Below are 15227 nucleotides of genomic sequence, written 5' to 3'. Positions count from 1 at the left end.
TCCTATTGGCTGTTACCCGAGTCACAGATAGATTGACAGCTGTCTGAGCCTATCACAGCACGCGGCGCTGTTCTACTGGGCGTGGAAACTAGAGCCTCGTTTCTCTTGACTTTTCCGTCCATTTCAGTTGCTCGTCACTACCATCATCCTTTTTAACCGGGACAACATGGCTACTGCAGCGAGCCGTTACTACAGCGAAGACGGCAGGGCAACGAAAAGACAGAAAACCGACGGAATGGCCACGGTGAGCTTTTTGTGTGTGTGAGCTGCACTGGCGATTAGTTTAACTTACATAACGCTCGTCTCGGTTACTGTTCTTCGTTGAATTTAATTCATTCAGATGTGCGTCGCGAAAAAATGTGTCACGACGCAGGTCAATAAAACTGCCTGAATGAGCCGTTACCGTGCATAACTTGTTTTATTTATGGTCTCTGTTAGTGTTGTGTACTGTACGTGTGTGTCTAACAAGGACACGTCCCTGAAATATATCGTCCATATACAGGTGCTGTACAGTGCTACTGTTCCCCCGCCGGGCCTCGCCTCAGCCCGGCTTTGTTCTAGTGCCGGTAACGTTAGCTGAGTGCTAGCCTTGAGCTAATCAGGGTGTTAAGGCAAGACTGGCCTTCATCAAATCACCAGTTAGTTTGTGTACGACCACGTTTTAGTTTTAATGCACGTTTAATAAATGCGACATCACGTTTGGAGGAAAAGACATTTGGAGAAGAGCAGGTTAAACATTTAAATAATACCCACTCATCCCTGTAATTAACTACCCCATCCCCCCCCGCCCCAGCTGCACCGAGTCACCTGAGGTTAGTTAGTTTTTTTTTGTTTTAAGGCAGACAAGACATTAAGGCACATATTTAACACCAGACAGATACTGGTAAAATATACAAATGGATGGTAGATAAGCTTCACTCTCCAGCCCACAAAAACAGTGCTAATCTACCGGAGTTGGCTGGTAAAATTTGACCGGCGAAGGAAAAAAAAGTAAATTTTGCTCCCTGCTAGACTTGAATGCAGAAGAATAAGCACCAGAAACTATTGGCTTTGTTTCTTAAACTCGTTTCTGAGACTTTCGTTAGTCTTTATGAGAGGACCGGTGCTCACTGAGCAACAGAAACTCATGTAAATGAGCCAGAGTTTCACCTTAAATAATCCGTTTTTTCACTTGTTGCCTCAGGCCGGTTATAAAACGGCACTTAACATAGCTTAAGTTACACCCCTTCTGAAATTTATACACCTAATAAACTAAAATAATATAGTACTCTTCCACCAATAACTGTTAGTGCTAAATATGAAAGAAAAGATGGCAGAGGACAACAGGATTGCAGCGGAGAAGGCTTCTCTCTTCTTGTCTCTCACAGAAATAGTTAAGTAAATGATCACATTGAATGTGTTTTTACTAATTGTGTGTTTTCTTTGACACAGGGATATGAGGATCCACACAAGACCCTCCCGTCTGTGGTGGTGCATGTCCGGGGTCTGGTGGACGGCGTCACAGAGGCAGACCTGGTGGAGGCCTTGCAAGAATTTGGAGCAATCAGGTAGAGAGAGAGAGAGGAATGTGGAGAGTGTGTAAACCTAAAAAAGTCCTTTTCAGAGTCCAGATTAACAGCACCATTATCTGGATTTCCATACAGCCCTTGGGAAATCATTGGGGGTTATTCAGGTGGCAACTTGTAACCTTAGTTAAGTTTATAAGTGTAGGAATACAGTGTAGCTGAGTTCACAGCATCCGTCAGTTTGTGCTTTCATTGAACTCCGTCATTGCCTTTTTGTTTTCAGCTATGTGGTGGTGATGCCCAAGAAGCGCCAGGCGCTGGTGGAGTACGAAGACATGAACGGATCATCCACAGCCGTAACTTATGCTGCAGACAACCAAGTTTACATCGCCGGCCACCCGGCCTTCATCAACTACTCCACTAGCCAGAAGATCTCCAGGCCAGGAGACTCCGACGACTCGCGAAGTGTTAACAATGTCCTTCTTCTCACAATCATGAATCCAATCTACCCCATCACCACGGTAAATGCAAAGATTTGGGTTACTATATAGTAATAATAATAAAAAAAACTTTATTTATATAGCATAATTCATGTATAAAATGCAACAGGAAGTGCTTCATATAAAAGCTGATAGTCGTAGCATTTATGGTAAAACAGTAAAAATAAGATCAAAATGAAGTAAAACGAGAGGATAAGACAAGATAAAAACAAGCGTTGGGTAAAAACACTTCGGGAGAAAGTAATGGCAAAAACATGTGTCTTATGATTTCGTTTGTGTCAACAGAGCCGCTTAGACCCTCAGGCAGACTGTTTTGGGGAGTAATTAACGAAGGCTGCCTCTGTGTGTGTTTTTTAGTTCTGACCTCAGGAACAGTCAAGAGGTTTGAGCCAGAGGATCTAAGAGACACAGCAGCAGGCACATATGTCTTAACCATGTCAGATAGATAGATAGGTCAGGGCCAAGCCGTTCAATGATTATAAAACCAAGAATGTAAAGATTTTTAGAGTAACGTGGGTCTTTCTCTGGTTTTCGTCAGGACGCGTGCTGCTGTGTTCTGTATAAACTAACTGACCAATAGCTTCTTCTCTTCTATACACAGCAGACAGGGAGATGGTTACAATAGTCCAGATTGCTGGAATTTAAAAGCAAATATTAATCTGGCATGCTGAAAGATTTTAATAACATGACTTCAATAGTGGCTGTCAACCACTTGGCCCAAGAAGCAGAAAAACAAAACTGTTGACAGAAAGATCTCTCGGGCTGCGTGTAATATCAACCTACCCAGTCAGCACATTTCTCTGGTGTTTATAAATCATAATGGGATTGATTTAATCCATAACTTTTTTTTATTGTGGATATTATGTTTTTGTGAATGTGGTCAGCTGGAATTTAAAATAAAGGGGGGGAGGGAAGGGGAAGATGCATTAAACAAATTGTACGATTTGCATAAAGGTTTCTGTCTGTATTTGAGGGATTCACATTTAAGTATTGACACCCCCTTTATACTTCCGCCATCGTTTGCATGTTTAACCCAGATCAGATTTGTGTGTTTCTGTATAGTTTTTATCTTAAACTTGGTTCGTTTTCACAGGATGTTCTCTACACTATCTGCAACAACTGTGGTCCTGTCCAGAGAATCGTCATCTTCAGGAAGAACGGCGTACAGGCGATGGTTGAATATCCTTTTTTACCATCTGTGCTATCTGACACGGAGGCCACAATCTGATGGTTGTCTGCAAATTGTGGTCTACTGATGTGTTACCACACACGTACAATAATAATTACTGCTGAATTTTTTAACACGTTTTAATCTTGTTGACAGAATGGCGGTTAGTGCACTTTTATGACAGGAACTTGTCTAGTATGTTACAGCAGTTGGAAACACTTTTTCCCCTTGTATAAACAAACCTGTTAGACACTACATGTTCCCAAACATGTTGGCGTGTTTCGTAATCCTGGTTGTCAAAAGTTAATTAATCCGACTTCCCCCGTCTTCTTCCTTAACCCTGTCGTTACGTTCGACTCTGTGCAAAGCGCCCAGCGGGCCAAGGCGTCGCTCAACGGAGCAGACATCTACTCCGGCTGCTGCACGCTGAAGATCGAGTATGCCAAGGTACTACTGCGAAACACGGCGGATCAACATTATTAACAACATTGGTGTGGTGGGGACACGACAACATGAAAACCTTTTTATAATATAATTCAAACCAACACAGTAGCCCAGAGTTACAAGGCAATAGGGTGCCCATTGTTTTCACTTCCTCTATTTTCATGTGACTTGAATCTCTTTACTATGCAGCTGAAACAACTAGTTGCTTGATCAAGTTGTTGATTTACAGACAATATATTGGCAACTATCTTGATAAATGTTTAGTTCAGTCATTTTTTTTCAAGCAAACACAAAAAATGTGTTGTCACAGTTGTGTAATAGTAAACTGAATATCTTTGGGTTTGGGGGACAAAAAGGGTATTTGAAGTCACTTTGGGCTTTAGGATATTTAAATGGGCATTTACCATTTATCAAATATTTCATTGATCAACGATTAATCGGGCAGTCAAGAACATGGTGGTTAGTTGCTGCCCTACTTTTCTATTTACCATTAAATTAGGTCATTTGAGTTTGTTTATGTAGAAGAGAATATGCAGTTTGACTGTGAAGGAGAAAGATGTACATTTTATCTGGACGAGGGATGTCAGTCACGGTTAACTTTGCTTTCGATAGACCGGCGCTCGTTAAACGGTTAATATTTAAGAAAAGTTTCTTTTGTTTGTGAGAGCCGTCCAGCAGTTGGTGGTCAGAGCTAGCTCGTCTGCTCTGGCTAGCTTGACTTTTAGCTCGTCTTTCTTCCCCTCCAGTGTTTTTCAAAGCATTTAGTCACAGTGGCTCTCGATGGTACGTGGAACGTACCAGGCTCAAGGTACCGAACTAGCTCTTCGCCCTCTACCATACTAATTGGCAGCATATCAGTCGCAATCATTCAGCACACCAGCTGGGTGATGGCCTCGACTGGCACGCATCACACTTTCTCCCCCCCGCTAGCAGCGACCTGATCTTTGGCATCGACGGCGAGACATCCTCGGACATGCTTGTTCTTAATCAGCATGGTGCTAGTACCGTATTGGCCCGAATATAAGGCGACCCTGATTATAAGATGACCCCCCCCCTTTCTCCAACAACTGTTTTTGGAAAAATAGGTGTTACTTCTTGAATATAACTTACACCATAGTATCGTTACATACTCGCACTCTCTCCTACAAGGCTCTTGGAAGCGGTCCAGAATTATTTTCTTTGGCAATTATCATTTATGAGACAGCCTCTTTTGTCTTTTTGAACTCCTCACCATCTGTCACAGCGGTATTTGGCAGTTTGACATATTTCTAGTTTCTGCAGCAGAGACGTCAGGAGATGCATTGGACTCGTTTTCATGTGACATTTATTTATTTATTTCCTCCATTGCAGGAAAAAAAAAACCGTCAGAAACTCCTGCAGGTTAAACTGGACTAACGAAACACTTCTAGTTCTGACACACTCACATTATGAACAGACTTTAAGACAAAGACAAAAGAATACCTGATGTTGTGAACATGTAACCTATAGACCGACATGTGTAACCGATCGAAAAACTGACATCCCTAATCTGGACTATGTGTCTAGAAAGATACGACACTAACGCAGCTGTTGTCGGTTCACTTCTTCCCGGTGATATTTGCACTATAAACAAACTGAATGCTGGTATATGTTTTGTCAGCAAGTTTGAGAGTTTGGTTTTGTATGTTCTTACGTGTGCTGGTATGATATCATATATAAATCATATTTCCGCAGCCCACTCGCCTGAATGTGTTCAAGAACGACCAAGACACCTGGGACTACACAAACCCCAATCTGGGAGGCCCAGGTAACGCCCAAACACTCGCTCAGTGCCGCACACACACGCTTGGTAGCGGATAAACCTGATAACTGTTTTAGGACCCTTACTGCTACTGTGGGGAGTTTCAGCAATGGATGGAGGCAAGATGCTTCACTGATAATGCTACTTAAATGCATTTTAAATTGTCATACTAATGTATTTTTTGGAAGAAACTTGTTTTTTTGTAGCATTATGACTGAAGTGTAGCTTTGGGTCTCGCTCTAACATTTCTCAAAACACACTATGACCAGGGTTCATATGCAGGAATGTAATGTTTGGGGGGAGGGGAAATATAAGGACATGATGTGAATAATATCCAGGTTTCAAAGCTTAAAACAACCCCAAAAATCCTGTGATAATTAGTTGGCATCAAAGATTTTTTTACTTGATCAAAGAATGTGAAATAAAAAAAAAACGTTGTGTGGTGGGAATGGCAGGAACACGTGCAGACAGAAAGATAACATCAAATGTATGTCGTGACTCCTGAACAATGCGGTATATCTCGCACGCAGGTAGTCACCTTACTGAAAGGAAATGTGTGGTGCTCGCGAGCTGTACAATGTGTACAATGTACCGGTTGTTCTTATCTATATCCTGGCTAGCAGTCTTCTTCCTTGTTTCTTTTGGCATGTAGTTTCTCTAGTTTACTTGACCAGAAATGTTTACGTTACCAGTTCCAGTTGTGTAACCGTCAGACGAGACAAGACGGCTGCATTTTATAGGTCTGCGTATGTGTGTGTGTGTGTGCATCCTGTCTCAGCACTCGAGCTATAATTTTTGCACTCTACCCCTTCCTCCATGCAGTATCTTATCAAGGAATGTTAATTACTATGATTTTTTTTTTTTTTAAAACCTCATAATCGCTATATGAAATGTGAAGGGGTTAGCATTGATTTCACTGCCGCTAACAGTCTTGCACCTGTTTCCCTGAAGACATTGTCAGAGGAGTGATTGAGTGCTGGGTTTATTGGTTGCAACATATTCACAAAAGGCTAGACTGATGAGCCAGACGGACGGTGTGCAGAGTTTTTCCGCCTTGCACACTTTTGTATTACAATACAATGCAAAGCGATGAATGCAGTAGAAAGACCGCAACGGCTGTCTGTCAGTTGTCTCCCTTTCTCCTGCACAAAAAAGTCCAAAGTCAACTGACGTGCATTGATGTGAACACTTAATGCTTATTCCTATTTTGCTCTACATCCTTGTTATATAAGAATATGATTAATAACACAATTTAAGAGTGACATACATACATTTTGCTGTCCATTTTTAAACAGAAATGGCTTCATTGTAGATGTGCCATAGCAATTAAGCATAACAATCAATAAACAGTATTTTACTAACCACGCTTTTGCACAAGATTTTTGTTGAGTGCAGTCACATGATTTTTCGGAGACAGACGTGCTGTTATCTGATCTGATGGACACCTTTTGATAAATGACAGGTGTTTTCATCATCCCCCGAAGAATGCTGTTCACATATTTCACTCAACACCAACCCGTTGCCCAAAGCAAAGTTTTCTTTTCGCCAGCATCGGCTGTTCCTGCCTTCCTCACCACACTGGTTCTTTTTTTTTTGTTGTTGTTACAGGGTTTTTGAAATTCCTTTCGGTGAAAGATGCACTAACTTAAAAGTTCAAAATGATATAAAAAAAAAAAAAAACTAGAAGCAACCACTGGAAATAGATTTCCTTTGCCACGAAGACTGATCCTGGTCTTTACCCACTTCCATCAAATTCTCTTAATTTGTTTGTTTTTACTTGGATTAAAAAAAAAATTCCAAAAAACATGAAAAGGAATGATTTTGTCTGAAATGCAAGAACAGGCATGGACCAGCATCAGTAAACTGGCTATCTGCAGCACCATTTAACTACTTACCTCCTCCTTTTTTTTTTTTTTTTTTTTTAAATAAAGTGGTCATTTCAGCAAGTCCAAAAAAAAACCAAACAAAAACAAAACATGCACAGGGATTTGTGCTGGGAGGGAGAGGCAGATACATGCTGACAACACCACCACTCAACAACTACCATCTCAAGTATCCACTTCATCATTGAAGACACAACCACTATCATACAGAGGGTCATTTGTCCCCCCCCCCCCCCCCACTCCCCTTCCCTTTTCAGATACAAGGGGATAAAACTACAAGACACCACCCATTCCAACATGACGATGTAGGACAGATAGACCGCTCATTTCCTCATTTTTTTCCAACACAAGAGCCGCGATGACAACTCACACTTCTAGAGGGTGGGGAGTTTCGGGCACTGAGCTACACTCGGTCCCTTCCCCCTCCCCTCCTCATTTTTCCTTTACCCATTTTGAGACAAGCCAATGACACATTGAAGCAGGCCAAAGCTTGCAACTACACCCCCCACCCCCTACTGTCTACACCCAACGGAGACTGATACCAGAGAAGACACAGCATCCACCCAAACAGAAGTAGTGACAGACATCTTTCAGTACAACAGATGAGCCACACTGATACTAACCAGTCGACCAAGGTCGCATTTTTTTAACAGCCTCGGGCCCTTCCCCCACCCCCACCCTTGTACTGTCGTGGGCCCGCACTGCTCATTTACTCTTGTCGACACGAAAAAAAAAACAACACAACATTCAAGCAACACACCACTCTCTCTCTCCGACACTTGCTGACGTCCGTACCGACTGATCCAATAGATGACTCACACTCCCGAACCGAGCTGTAGCCAGTCACACTGGAGCCAACACAAGACAACTGATGAAGACAAGACACTGCTGACAACACCCTCAAGCACACTCAGAGCCCAGTCAGGCCCATTTTTTTTTAATTTTTTTTTTTGGTTTTACCCCCTTTTAATGTGTTTCCTCCCACATGGAATTCAGCTTTTTCTCTCTTGCTCTTTCTCCTCATCTCATCTTTTTCCTCCTCCCTCTGATTTTCTTACTACATGCATCCCTGTCTAGCTCTCCCTTTTATTTTTATTTTTTTTTATTTTTTTTGAGTGCCGCTTCTTTTTTTCTTAATATTTGAAAGTCTCTAGAACCTGTGTAACACCTTCCATGTGATGCAGGTTTGGCAATTTGCGGCTAAGAGGGGGCCAGCTTCCCAACTGAAATGTGCTCTATGGCAGCCTCAAGGCCTACCAGTGGGCGCTAAGCGGACTATTCCAAAATGGAACAAAAAGGATGGAAAACGCCAACCTAACGAACGGCCAACCCAACCCACCCAATGGGGCGTTTCAGCTTGATAAAACCAGGAATCGATCCTGAAGGTGGAGAGTTGTTTCCCCCCCCCCAAAAGAAGGAAATGGATAAGAGTATGGGATGAAATGAATTGAGTGGACAGTGGTGGAACTACTGCAGCAAATGTCTTCCTCCCCACTGTTTGTAAGCATGCAGTAAGTAAATCGAGACCCTCCTCAGGGAACATAACTGCACAGCACCACATGACCCTAAAGTCCAGCACCCAACATCGCCACACAAGACTGACATGACTTCATTGTTTTTTTCCCCCCCTCAACCCCCTTCCCCCCCCTCTCCTTCCAATACAGGCTTAATCTTTCTCTTTTCTGCAAGAGGGGTGATGGTTGTGGTTCTGTTGAAACCTGCATTTCTAACGTCACTTAAACCTACTAGTACCTGTTTGTTCGCTGTCTTGTCACTCCCTCTTTTTGGGGCAGCTTTACAGCCATCAGGAATCTTGTCTGTGTGGTTCCCTGGACTGTGTGATAGTTTCTTTTGGGGAGTTATTTAAAAAAAAAATCTATTGAAGGGATGTGAACGTTTTCTAAGGGCCATGAAATACCTCCATATTAATTAATATAGGGTATGCTTGACCCATAACTGTCACATAGTGTCACATACTGGGGAAGCCACGAAAGCTTTTCATCCAGCGGCAGTTGCTGCTAGTTTCCAAACATGAGCTGTTTTTTGTTTTTTTTTTAAATATTTTTTTGGCTGCCAAATTGTATTTTTAAAAAAAATCTCAAAAGACCCGGTTGGTCACTTGCAAAGATACCAACCCAAACGCATTTCAAAGTAAAATCATTTTGTCTGCATTTATTCTGAAATATTTCTACATGAGGTTAGGCAGTTAAGAGTGTTTTTTACTGCACTCTCAGTATTTAAACTGGGGTAATTTCATATTTGCCTGATTAACTTGGCTTCCATTCTGATGTGTGTATGATTATTGTGTACCTGTACAGATGGTGATGCAGATGGCAATGGGAGCAATGCAGGTGTGTGTGAGCGTACAAACCTTTTTATTTTTTTTTTTTTTAAATTTAGCCATTTGTGATACTTAACCAAGAGTGAATTTGTTTGATATATATATATTTACCCCCCTTTTCACCCTAGATCATCCGCATCCACCTCCATCTTTGCCATTCCCCTCCCCACCCCTCCCTCCCCACCTTGTTCCACTTTATATGCTAAATCACTTCTACCATTGTGGATGTTTTTCGTCCTGGGCTTGTGTTTTTTGGGGGTCATTTCTTTTTATATTTCTTTTTACTATCAGTCTTGCCATCTGTAACATCCCCATGCCTCCCTCCCCATATAACCCTCAACACATTTTAATACAAGATTTAATCACTAAGATAACTCCAGTTGCTTGGTTTTGATTGTTGTAGCTTGCCTGGAGTATAACGTAGGTAGAGGGTTGTACTGTTCTGGGCTGATATGGCTGTTACAGGCAAGATGAAATCTTGAAATGCATGCGTCTGTATTCCTTTTTTTTTTTTTATAAAGTTGCCCTTTATGGTGTGAAGTCTGGGGGGAAGATTCTGCCATCAAAGTGTCAAGTTTACAGTTTTCTAACACCATATTTCAAACTATGTGAGGACATAAGAAGTGCATTTGTTAGCTTTTCTAGATATGAATTTTTTTATTTATTTTTTTTTAAATGCATCAGGCATCTCATGGTCATGTAGTGATTTACAGTCAAGTCTTGTCTTTCTGGTCTCTTCTCGTCATATTTATGTGCCACTCTTCTTTCTTTCTCCACCTTTTTTCTCTTGTACTTTTTTTTTTTTTTTTTTTTTTTGTCTTCCTGTTCTCATAGAAGATGTGAATGCCAACCCCAACAAGCGCCAGAGACAGCCCGCTCTGCTGGGCGATCACCCTCCAGAGTACGGTAAGGCTGTCACGCCCCTGGAGGAAAAAAGGAAAAACACTGAGACAAAATACAGTGTTTGTTGTTTTGTGTTTTTTTTTTTTAATAAATACAGTAGAAGTTTTAAATGATTGCATTTCCAGAAACTACTAGAAGTATTCTGTGCAGACAGTCTGGATTATTAAATTTATTATATTATGAATTTATAAATGGGTCCTCCACACAGTAGCAGTTAAGTGGTGCTGTGTTGTAATTTTTAACTGACTCTACTTATGTTTTATTTATATTAAAAGGGACCAAATTGTTTTTTTTCCAACTTGCTTCTAGAAAAGAAATGTCTTCAGTGAGCCGACCTCTCCTTGCTTGATCAGTAGTTTATTTCCTGTATCTCTCTCCGTTTGCTTCCTCGTTCAGGAGGTGGTTACCACGGGTACGACGAGAGCTACGGATCCCCGCCCTACGAGGGTCGCCGCATGGGTCCGCCGATGAGAGGGCGCGGAGGAAGGAGCTACGGGCCAGGCTACGGACCTCCTCCCCCTCCTCCCGGCGAGTACGGCGCCCACGCCGATTCTCCCGTGGTCATGGTGTACGGACTGGACCCCGTCAAGATGAACGCCGATCGCGTCTTCAATATCTTCTGTCTCTACGGCAACGTAGAGCGGGTCAGTATCTGAGAGGACGTTGTTATACTAACATGTCGCTGAGAGTTTTCATCTCTTCGTTGGTTTCGTAATCTAAAAGTCATCAGCAGGTTGAGGAATGTTGTTGCAGTCAGAATAAAACAAAAGATCGTCATCTGGATGACAGTCGTTCTGAGCAGAAGTGAATCAGCTTTTCAGGGACGTGGGTGGAGGTTTTGCTTCATCTTGGTAGAGCCAAGGAAAACATTAGCTTTGAAACGTAGCCATCCATAACCACACACACACAAACACTACACTCTTGTTCCAAGCCATCATCTCAAATCCTACAATGGGTGTGTGCAGATTAATCTTTTTCTTTCTCTTTAGGGCAGGGAGGGTCGGCGTTGTGTTTTTCTTTTAGAAATCCAGTCAATGCTGTCTGTTGTCTCTCGTCTGTAGGTGAAGTTCATGAAGAGTAAGCCTGGGGCGGCCATGGTGGAAATGGGAGACTGCTACGCCGTAGACCGCGCCATCACTCACCTCAACAACAACTTCCTGTTTGGACAGAAACTCAACGTGTGGTGAGTTCAGCCCCCCGATGCAGCTCCAGAAGCATCTCCAGTGTGCAGAAGAAGCAAACTACAGACACTGTAGATTAAAACTACTGAATTAGTAATGTCAGACAAAACTCAAAATGTAATTTTTAAGATTTATAATCATCCCTTCCTGCAGTGTGTCCAAGCAGCAAGCCATCGTACCCGGTCAGTGCTACGAGCTGGACGACGGCTCCAGCAGTTTCAAGGACTTTCACGGCTCCAGGAACAACCGGTTCACCTCACCAGAACAGGCGGCCAAAAACCGCATTCAGCACCCGAGCAACGTGTTGCATTTCTTCAACGCACAGCCAGACGTCACGCCAGAGGTTTTCTCTCAGGTCTGTAGAAAGAGCAAATGAGTTTAGAGGAGTTTATATATATATATTGAGTTTTATTTCACATAAAACCGGCACACAATGGCTTTTTTGTTTATTTAAGACAACAGAAAGAATTTCTGATTTACTGCTGATTTATTGCAATTGAATATGTTTGTAGCCAAGTATAAAAATATGTACCAAACCATTTAGATAACTGTTTTGCATGCACTTTTGTACATTCGGTCTCTAATGAATGTTGTGTTCTTTACAGATTTGTGATGAGATTGGTGTCAAGTGCCCCGTTAACGTCAAAATGTTCACAGGAAAGAGTAAGCTGCTTCGATTCTGCTTATTAATACACATGATTGTTTTTATTGTCACTCAACATAAAGAAGAGTTATAATAACCAAATGTGACAATAATTTCTTAATGACAAAAGTAACTAATAGTTACACAAAACAAGAAGTGTAATATTAGTGTTTTAGAATCAGACATTTTAACAAAACTAGCAGTGAAGCTTGATGCAGACAAACATTCAAAGTAGGACTAAAAATGATATTATGTTCCTGTATCTGATTGTGTTTGTGACCACCAGGTGGTGCAGCTCCCAGTGACCGCAGCGCTTCAGGCCTTCTAGAGTGGGAGTCCATCAACGACGCCATGGAGGCTCTGGCCATGATGAACCACTACCAGATGAAGAATGCAGGTACGTGTAGGACACAGACTGAGCAGTAGACTGAGCCTCAGTGATGCAGGAAATCTCTAAACAAACAAAGTCTTAAGACCAAAAGCAGCTATGCCTTTGTTTGTTTTTTTTGTTTTTGTTTTTGTTTTGTTTTTTTAAGAAATGCAAGTGGCTGCATTAGTACGAGCCTAGTTTTAGGTACCGTTCAGTTTTGAGTAACACGTCTGAGTTTAAAGGCTTATCTGACACGCGCTACTGCTGCTGCCGCGGTGTGTGTGTGTGTGTGTATATATAATGCTGCAAGACAAGATTTACTACTCTGCAAAGTCATTACAGAGACAACCGTTTTATCTTCCATCGCAAAGATCTCAAGGTAAACCGCAAAAAATACTGCGAACGTACCAGCCAGGAATTCACGTTGCAGCCAGATGATGTTACATTACATCGTAGTAAAAGTTTAACAGGTTCAGTAGTTTCTGGGTCAGTTTTTTTGTGTGTCAGGTGAGTTAATGTGCAGTGCCTTCATTGAAATGAATGAGGGGCTGCATGTTTGTCACTCACTCTAACCACCTAAAAAGTCATTATGAGATGGAAAAATAGCTTTACTAATACATTTTTACATAATATATGCAAACAGTGAAGTAGAACTCTTGTAATTAAGTTGGAAGCAATGCTCCATGTTAGTCATATTTTGCTTTTTGTAGTTGTAACATCAGATTACTGGAGCAACTTAGACGAGAGCAGATTTATACTAAGATGTAAACATGATAATTGTGTTAAATAAATAAATAAATTCACCCGGAGGAAGATTGATTTATTCCACAGGTGATGTTAGTTGTTCTCTAATCATCTCCCTCTCTCTCTGTTTCTCTTTTTTCTAGCTGGTCCTTACCCCTACACCCTCAAACTGTGCTTCTCCACCGTTCAGCACGCCAACTGAGAACACCTCATCTCCAGGAAAAAAGAAAAAATTGGTCCACCATTCTCATGTTCATATGTACTTAGACCATGACTGCTTGCGACACAGCTGGGGAACATTTTTATTTTCCAAAACACCTCAATTACTGTGAAATATATATAACCTTTTTCACAACGCAGTTGATCCCGAAAGTTAAAAAAAACTCGTATATTTGGTATATTAATCAGACTAATCAAAATTCTACCAGGCATTTAAAAATGTTTTGATATTTATGCCCCAGATGTGGTTTATAGAGTATCAGTACCTGTGTGTCTTCAATGTTCAGTTGCCCTTTTTACTTTTTGTATTATGCTTATACAGTAGCCTGATGTGAGAAAGTATATTTGAGAGAAGTGGTTTTATGCTCAGGTGGGTCAGTGGCAGTGGACAACATGGTTTTGTATAAGAGTTGTCTTTTTGAAACTTTTTATTATAGCTTACTTTTTTTTTTTTTTCTTTTTGTGTTTATTTTAATTGCTGCCTATTGAGTTCTGAGTCTCCGTGTCTGATATGCAGATGGAGAGTGTTTTGTTGTAAGAAAATAAAAAATTAAAAATAAAAAAAAAACAATTTCAAGTTGATTTTGTGTCTTCTGAACTTACTGTCTTGCATAAGTGTGATCCAGTCTGTTTTGTCAGTGGATTTGGCTTTCAGACTCGATACTAAACCCACATGTTCAGTTTACCTGCTAAACAACCAGATAAAGATCAAACTGATGGTGTTTGATTGTGGACTATTGAAGCCCAAATGTGGTTTAAACAGTGCAACAAAACACTAAAACCATAAAAAGTGACTGAACTGGTAAAACAGTGTATTGGCTAACCACATGTATGACTTATACACTAAAATACAGACTTCAGTTAGCATATAAAGGCTGGTAACCACAAGGCGGAGTCATAGTTTAATTGACTTTGTTACTGATGTTAAGACACTGTGATCTATCAGACATTTGAAGATGTCTCAGAGGCTTTTTTCAATGTTTTTAGTTTTATAATTCAGAATAAATTTTGTGGAGATTTGTAGCTTTATGTTTACACCTTTTTTTTATTTTTAGATATAATAGCTGCAAACTTATTAGATCTCAAACTGCTGCTCCTACCAGAAACTTTGCCATCAGGATTCTCGTAGACACGCAACCAGAGTGCATTTGCTGGAACTATACAGTATAAACTCGCAGAGCGCTTTATTAAGAACACCATATTAAATACTGCGTAAGTCCTCTCTTTGCTCTCAAAACAGCCTCAGGTCTTTGTGTCATGGATTCCGCAAGATGTTGGAAATGTGCCCTTGTGATTCTGGTTCTTCGTGAGATGATTGCATCACATTATTTCTGCAGACAGTGACAGTTTGTCAGCAGCATATCATGCTTCAAATCTCCTGTTGTACCACATCCCAAAGTTATTGCATTCAGCTCTGGTGACTGGCAGATATTTCATTTGCAACCGCTTTCACGGTGGTTGGATGCCAGTCAAAGCATGACAAAAGACCAGTAAGTATGATAACAACATGACCCGCCTTACTCTGCCTCTGATTGGCTAGTACTCG

At 41.2% G+C, this 15227-nt stretch overlaps 1 protein-coding gene across 3 annotated transcripts; it reads left to right on the top strand.

The window, feature by feature from the left end:
- Positions 1 to 109: 109 nt before the first annotated feature.
- On the top strand, positions 110 to 14263 carry LOC122983457 (heterogeneous nuclear ribonucleoprotein L-like). Of its 3 annotated transcripts, none has more exons than XM_044353184.1 (14): positions 110 to 244; positions 1432 to 1547; positions 1789 to 2026; positions 3099 to 3184; positions 3524 to 3620; positions 5331 to 5403; positions 9599 to 9631; positions 10459 to 10527; positions 10921 to 11168; positions 11586 to 11707; positions 11859 to 12060; positions 12311 to 12368; positions 12635 to 12745; positions 13606 to 14263. In XM_044353184.1, the coding sequence occupies exons 1-14, from the start codon at positions 167 to 169 to the stop codon at positions 13662 to 13664; spliced, it is 1590 nt and encodes a 529-aa protein (XP_044209119.1). In that variant the 5' UTR covers positions 110 to 166; the 3' UTR covers positions 13665 to 14263. The 3 variants fall into 3 exon arrangements, with proteins under 3 accessions (XP_044209119.1, XP_044209118.1, XP_044209120.1); XM_044353183.1 differs by having other exon boundaries at positions 10456 to 10527; XM_044353185.1 differs by lacking the exon at positions 9599 to 9631 and having other exon boundaries at positions 10456 to 10527.
- Positions 14264 to 15227: the final 964 nt, after the last annotated feature.

This window comes from Thunnus albacares, chromosome 6 (assembly GCF_914725855.1).
Source record: "Thunnus albacares chromosome 6, fThuAlb1.1, whole genome shotgun sequence".
In the NCBI taxonomy this organism is placed as follows: domain Eukaryota; kingdom Metazoa; phylum Chordata; class Actinopteri; order Scombriformes; family Scombridae; genus Thunnus; species Thunnus albacares.
The sequence above is the reverse complement of the archived record's forward strand: the minus strand, read 5'-3'. Positions and strand labels throughout refer to the sequence as shown.